This window comes from Coregonus clupeaformis, chromosome 40 (genome assembly GCF_020615455.1).
Source record: "Coregonus clupeaformis isolate EN_2021a chromosome 40, ASM2061545v1, whole genome shotgun sequence".
Taxonomy (NCBI): domain Eukaryota; kingdom Metazoa; phylum Chordata; class Actinopteri; order Salmoniformes; family Salmonidae; genus Coregonus; species Coregonus clupeaformis.
Window position 1 is genome coordinate 12,041,100 of NC_059231.1, and position 7,500 is coordinate 12,048,599.

Consider the following 7,500-nt stretch of genomic DNA (forward strand, 5'->3'; position numbering starts at 1 on the left):
CATATTGAGATGTACATGTTCCTTAGTGAGATGTACCTGTTCCTTAGTGAGACGAACCTGTTCCATAGTGAGACGAACCTGTTCCATAGTGAGATGTACCTGTACCATAGTGACACGTACCTGTTCCATAGTGAGACGTACCTGTTCCATAGTGAGACGTACCTGTTCCATAGTGAGATGTACCTGTTCCATAGTGAGACGTACCTGTTCCATAGTGAGACGTACCTGTTCCATAGTGAGATGTACCTGTTCCATAGTGAGACGTACCTGTTCCACAGTGAGATGTACCTGTTCCACAGTGAGACGTACCTGTTCCATAGTGAGATGTACCTGTTCCATAGTGAGATGTACCTGTTCTATAGTGAGACGTACCTGTTCCACAGTGAGACGTATCTGTTCCATAGTGAGATGTACCTGTTCCATAGTGAGATGTACCTGTTCCATAGTGAGATGTACCTGTTCCATAGTGAGATGTACCTGTTCCATAGTGAGATGTACCTGTTCCTTAGTGAGATGTACCTGTTCCTTAGTGAGATCTACCTCTTCCAAAGTGAGACGTACCTGTTCCTTAGTGAGATCTACCTGTTCCATAGTGAGATGTACCTGTTCCATAGTGAGATGTACCTGTTCCATAGTGAGACGTACCTGTTCCATAGTGAGATGTACCTGTTCCATTTCAGATGTACCTGTTCCATAGTGAGACGTACCTGTTCCATAGTGAGACGTACCTGTTCCATAGTGAGACGTACCTGTTCCATAGTGAGATGTACCTGTTCCATAGTGAGACGTACCTGTTCCATAGTGAGACGTACCTGTTCCATTGTGAGATGTACCTGTTCCATAGTGAGACGTACCTGTTCCACAGTGAGATGTACCTGTTCCACAGTGAGACGTACCTGTTCCATAGTGAGATGTACCTGTTCCATAGTGAGATGTACCTGTTCTATAGTGAGACGTACCTGTTCCACAGTGAGACGTATCTGTTCCATAGTGAGATGTACCTGTTCCATAGTGAGACGTACCTGTTCCATTTCAGACGTACCTGTTCCATAGTGAGATGTACCTGTTCCATAGTGATATGTACCTGTTCCACAGTGAGACGTACCTGTTCCATAGTGAGATGTACCTGTTCCATAGTGAGACGTACCTGTTCCCTAGTGAGACGTACCTGTTCCATAGTGAGATGTACCTGTTCCATAGTGAGACGTACCTGTTCCATAGTGAGACGTATCTGTTCCATAGTGAGACGTACCTGTTCCATAGTGAGACGTACCTGTTCCATAGTGAGATGTAACTGTTCCATAGTGAGATGTACCTGTTCCATAGTGAGATGTACCTGTTCCATAGTGAGATGTACCTGTTCCATAGTGAGATGTACCTGTTCCATAGTGAGACGTACCTGTTCCATAGTGAGATGTACCTGTTCCATAGTGAGACGTACCTGTTCCATAGTGAGACGTATCTGTTCCATAGTGAGATGTACCTGTTCCATAGTGAGATGTACCTGTTCCATAGTGAGATGTACCTGTTCCATAGTGAGACGTACCTGTTCCATAGTGAGACGTATCTGTTCCATAGTGAGATGTACCTGTTCCATAGTGAGATGTACCTGTTCCATAGTGAGATGTACCTGTTCCATAGTGAGATGTACCTGTTCCATAGTGAGACGTACCTGTTCCATAGTGAGACGTACCTGTTCCATAGTGAGACGTACCTGTTCCATAGTGAGATGTACCTGTTCCATAGTGAGACGTACCTGTTCCATATTGAGACGTACCTGTTCCATAGTGAGATGTACCTGTTCCATAGTGAGACGTACCTGTTCCACAGTGAGATGTACCTGTTCCACAGTGAGACGTACCTGTTCCATAGTGAGATGTACCTGTTCCATAGTGAGATGTACCTGTTCTATAGTGAGACGTACCTGTTCCACAGTGAGACGTATCTGTTCCATAGTGAGATGTACCTGTTCCATAGTGAGATGTACCTGTTCCATAGTGAGATGTACCTGTTCCATAGTGAGACGTACCTGTTCCATTTCAGACGTACCTGTTTCATAGTGAGATGTACCTGTTCCATAGTGATATGTACCTGTTCCACAGTGAGACGTACCTGTTCCATAGTGAGATGTACCTGTTCCATAGTGAGACGTACCTGTTCCATAGTGAGACGTACCTGTTCCATAGTGAGATGTACCTGTTCCATAGTGAGACGTACCTGTTCCTTAGTGAGATCTACCTGTTCCATAGTGAGATGTACCTGTTCCATAGTGAGATGTACCTGTTCCATAGTGAGACGTACCTGTTCCATAGTGAGATGTACCTGTTCCATTTCAGATGTACCTGTTCCATAGTGAGACGTACCTGTTCCATAGTGAGACGTACCTGTTCCATAGTGAGACGTACCTGATCCATAGTGAGATGTACCTGTTCCATAGTGAGACGTACCTGTTCCATAGTGAGACGTACCTGTTCCATTGTGAGATGTACATGTTCCATAGTGAGACGTACCTGTTCCACAGTGAGATGTACCTGTTCCACAGTGAGACATACCTGTTCCATAGTGAGATGTACCTGTTCCATAGTGAGATGTACCTGTTCCATAGTTAGATGTACCTGTTCCATAGTGAGACGTACCTGTTCCATTTCAGACGTACCTGTTCCATAGTGAGATGTACCTGTTCCATAGTGATATGTACCTGTTCCACAGTGAGACGTACCTGTTCCACAGTGAGACGTACCTGTTCCATAGTGAGATGTACCTGTTCCATAGTGAGATGTACCTGTTCTATAGTGAGACGTACCTGTTCCACAGTGAGACGTATCTGTTCCATAGTGAGACGTATCTGTTCCATAGTGAGATGTACCTGTTCCATAGTGAGATGTACCTGTTCCATAGTGAGATGTACCTGTTCCATAGTGAGATGTACCTGTTCCATAGTGAGACGAACCTGTTCCATAGTGAGATGTACCTGTTCCATAGTGAGATGTACCTGTTCCATAGTGAGACGTACCTGTTCCACAGTGAGACGTACCTGTTCCATAGTGAGATGTACCTGTTCCTTAGTGAGATGTACCTGTTCCACAGTGAGACATACCTGTTCCATAGTGAGATGTACCTGTTCCATAGTGAGACGTACCTGTTCCATAGTGAGATGTACCTGTTCCATAGTTAGACGTACCTGTTCCACAGTGAGACGTACCTGTTCCACAGTGAGATGTACCTGTTCCAGAGTGAGACGTACCTGTTCCACAGTGAGACGTACCTGTTCCACAGTGAGATGTACCTGTTCCATAGTGAGACGTACCTGTTCCACAGTGAGACGTACCTGTTCCATAGTGAGATGTACCTGTTCCATAGTGAGATGTACCTGTTCCATAGTGAGATGTACCTGTTCCATAGTGAGATGTACCTGTTCCTTAGTGAGATGTACCTGTTCCATATTGAGATGTACATGTTCCTTAGTGAGATGTACCTGTTCCTTAGTGAGACGAACCTGTTCCATAGTGAGACGAACCTGTTCCATAGTGAGATGTACCTGTACCATAGTGAGACGTACCTGTTCCATAGTGAGACGTACCTGTTCCATAGTGAGACGTACCTGTTCCATAGTGAGATGTACCTGTTCCATAGTGAGACGTACCTGTTCCATATTGAGACGTACCTGTTCCATAGTGAGATGTACCTGTTCCATAGTGAGACGTACCTGTTCCACAGTGAGATGTACCTGTTCCACAGTGAGACGTACCTGTTCCATAGTGAGATGTACCTGTTCCATAGTGAGATGTACCTGTTCTATAGTGAGACGTACCTGTTCCACAGTGAGACGTATCTGTTCCATAGTGAGACGTACCTGTTCCATAGTGAGACGTACCTGTTCCATAGTGAGACGTACCTGTTCCATAGTGAGATGTACCTGTTCCATAGTGAGACGTACCTGTTCCATAGTGAGACGTACCTGTTCCATAGTGAGATGTACCTGTTCCATAGTGAGACGTACCTGTTCCACAGTGAGATGTACCTGTTCCACAGTGAGACGTACCTGTTCCATAGTGAGATGTACCTGTTCCATAGTGAGATGTACCTGTTCTATAGTGAGACGTACCTGTTCCACAGTGAGACGTATCTGTTCCATAGTGAGATGTACCTGTTCCATAGTGAGATGTACCTGTTCCATAGTGAGATGTACCTGTTCCATAGTGAGACGTACCTGTTCCATTTCAGACGTACCTGTTTCATAGTGAGATGTACCTGTTCCATAGTGATATGTACCTGTTCCACAGTGAGACGTACCTGTTCCATAGTGAGATGTACCTGTTCCATAGTGAGACGTACCTGTTCCATAGTGAGACGTACCTGTTCCATAGTGAGATGTACCTGTTCCATAGTGAGACGTACCTGTTCCATAGTGAGACGTATCTGTTCCATAGTGAGATGTACCTGTTCCATAGTGAGACGTACCTGTTCCATAGTGAGATGTACCTGTTCCATAGTGAGATGTACCTGTTCCATAGTGAGATGTACCTGTTCCATAGTGAGATGTACCTGTTCCATAGTGAGATGTACCTGTTCCTTAGTGAGATGTACCTGTTCCATATTGAGATGTACCTGTTCCATAGTGAGATGTACCTGTTCCACAGTGAGACGAACCTGTTCCATAGTGAGACGAACCTGTTCCATAGTGAGATGTACCTGTTCCATAGTGAGACGTACCTGTTCCATAGTGAGACGTACCTGTTCCATAGTGAGATGTACCTGTTCCATAGTGAGACGTACCTGTTCCATATTGAGACGTACCTGTTCCATAGTGAGATGTACCTGTTCCATAGTGAGACGTACCTGTTCCACAGTGAGATGTACCTGTTCCACAGTGAGACGTACCTGTTCCATAGTGAGATGTACCTGTTCCATTGTGAGATGTACCTGTTCTATAGAGAGACGTACCTGTTCCACAGTGAGACGTATCTGTTCCATAGTGAGATGTACCTGTTCCATAGTGAGATGTACCTGTTCCATAGTGAGATGTACCTGTTCCATAGTGAGACGTACCTGTTCCATTTCAGACGTACCTGTTTCATAGTGAGATGTACCTGTTCCATAGTGATATGTACCTGTTCCACAGTGAGACATACCTGTTCCATAGCGAGATGTACCTGTTCCATAGTGAGACGTACCTGTTCCATAGTGAGACGTACCTGTTCCATAGTGAGACGTACCTGTTCCATAGTGAGACGTATCTGTTCCATAGTGAGATGTACCTGTTCCATAGTGAGACGTACCTGTTCCATAGTGAGACGTACCTGTTCCATAGTGAGACGTACCTGTTCCATAGTGAGATGTACCTGTTCCATAGTGAGATGTACCTGTTCCATAGTGAGATGTACCTGTTCCATAGTGAGACGTACCTGTTCCATAGTGAGACGTACCTGTTCCATAGTGAGACGTACCTGTTCCATAGTGAGACGTACCTGTTCCATAGTGAGACGTATCTGTTCCATAGTGAGATGTACCTGTTCCATAGTGAGATGTACCTGTTCCATAGTGAGATGTACCTGTTCCATAGTGAGATGTACCTGTTCCATAGTGAGATGTACCTGTTCCATAGTGAGACGAACCTGTTCCATAGTGAGACGTACCTGTTCCATAGTGATATGTACCTGTTCCATAGTGAGACGTACCTGTTCCACAGTGAGACGTACCTGTTCCATAGTGAGATGTACCTGTTCCTTAGTGAGATGTACCTGTTCCACAGTGAGACGTACCTGTTCCATAGTGAGATGTACCTGTTCCATAGTGAGACGTACCTGTTCCATAGTGAGACGTACCTGTTCCACAGTGAGATGTACCTGTTCCATAGTGAGACGTACCTGTTCCACAGTGAGACGTACCTGTTCCATAGTGAGATGTACCTGTTCCACAGTGAGATGTACCTGTTCCACAGTGAGACGTACCTGTTCCATAGTGAGGGCAGTTCCTCCTGCAGATCTTCATTAATCTCCTCAAACACCTTCTGAGCTCTCTCCAACTCGTCCTCTGCCTGACACACACACAAACACACACACACACACTATCTGTCACAATCCTTATTTATCTCTTACCATTCCAATACACTATATAATGTAGTTGTCAAACACCTGGTTAGCCAACTACTAGCCAACTACTAGCCAACTACTGGCCAAGTACTGATCAACTACTAGCCAACTACTGGCCAACTACTAGCCAACTACTGGCCAACTACTAGCCAACTACTGGCCAACTACTAGCCAACTACTGGCCAACTACTAGCTAAATACTGGCCAACTACTAGCCAACTACTGGCCAAGTACTGATCAACTACTAGCCAACTACTAGCCAACTACTAGCCAACTACTGGCCAACTACTGGCCAACTACTGGCCAACTACTAGCCAACTACTAGCTAACTCCCTTGTGTGAAGACAAAGGTTTTGTGTCTGGGAAAGAAATGATGTAAAATGGAGGCTCTTTCTAAAGTTCTAAAGCTATTGCAGGCAGACTACAGACTACAGACTACAGACTACAGACTACAATACAGTGTTGAGTCCCCATGACAGCAGTAGTCAACAGGGTGGTTGAGAAGGGTGTTGGACCCACCTGGTTCCTGGAGAGGTTACTCTGAGCAATGTTGTGGGCTGACAGGATGCCCTGAGCCCAACCTGGTGTGGCCCTCTCTAACAGAGATGCTGGCTGGAGGTGGGGAGAGATGAAAAGATGAAGAGAGGGAGGGGAAGGCGAGAGAGGGAGAGATAGAGAGATAGAGAGAGAGAGAGAGAGAGAGAGAGAGAGAGAGAGAGGGGGGGCGACAGAGAGAGAGAGAGAGAGAGTATTGTCAACAGATATATACAGTGGGGAGAACAAGTATTTGATACACTGCCGATTTTGCAGGTTTTCCTACTTACAAAGCATGTAGAGGTCTGTAATTTTTATCAATCCAGAAAATCACATTGTATGATTTTTAAGTAATTAATTTGCATTTTATTGCATGACATAAGTATTTGATACATCAGAAAAGCAGAACTTAATATTTGGTACAGAAATCTTTGTTTGCAATTACAGAGATCATACGTTTCCTGTAGGTCTTGGCCAGGTTTGCACACACTGCAGCAGGGATTTTGGCCCACTCCTCCATACAGACCTTCTCCAGATCCTTCAGGTTTCGGGGCTGTCGCTGGGCAATACGGACTTTCAGCTCCCTCCAAAGATGTTCTATTGGGTTCAGGTCTGGAGACTGGCTAGGCCACTCCAGGACCTTGAGATGCTATTTACGGAGCCACTCCTTAGTTGCCCTGGCTGTGTGTTTCGGGTCGTTGTCATGCTGGAAGACCCAGCCACGAACCATCTTCAATCCTCTTACTGAGGGAAGGAGGTTGTTGGCAGAGATCTCGCGATACATGGCCCCATCCATCCTCCCCTCAATACGGTGCAGTCGTCCTGTCCCCTTTGCAGAAAAGCATCCCCAAAGAATGATGTTTCCACCTCCATG

The 7,500-nt window shown here is 45.5% G+C and overlaps 1 protein-coding gene across 4 annotated transcripts in view; it reads right to left on the minus strand.

Annotated features, from left to right (window-relative positions):
* The window catches only part of LOC121554966 (myc box-dependent-interacting protein 1), a 32,191-nt gene that overhangs the window by 14,249 nt on the left and 10,442 nt on the right, over positions 1-7,500 (minus strand). For all 4 annotated transcript variants that reach the window (XM_041868703.2, XM_041868701.2, XM_041868702.2 and 1 more), the window contains exons 7-8: positions 6,612-6,704; positions 5,952-6,037 (exon numbers count right to left, since the gene is read on the minus strand). In XM_041868703.2, coding sequence (XP_041724637.1) covers positions 5,952-6,037; positions 6,612-6,704 — 179 coding nt within the window. The remainder of the gene's footprint in view (positions 1-5,951; positions 6,038-6,611; positions 6,705-7,500) is intronic.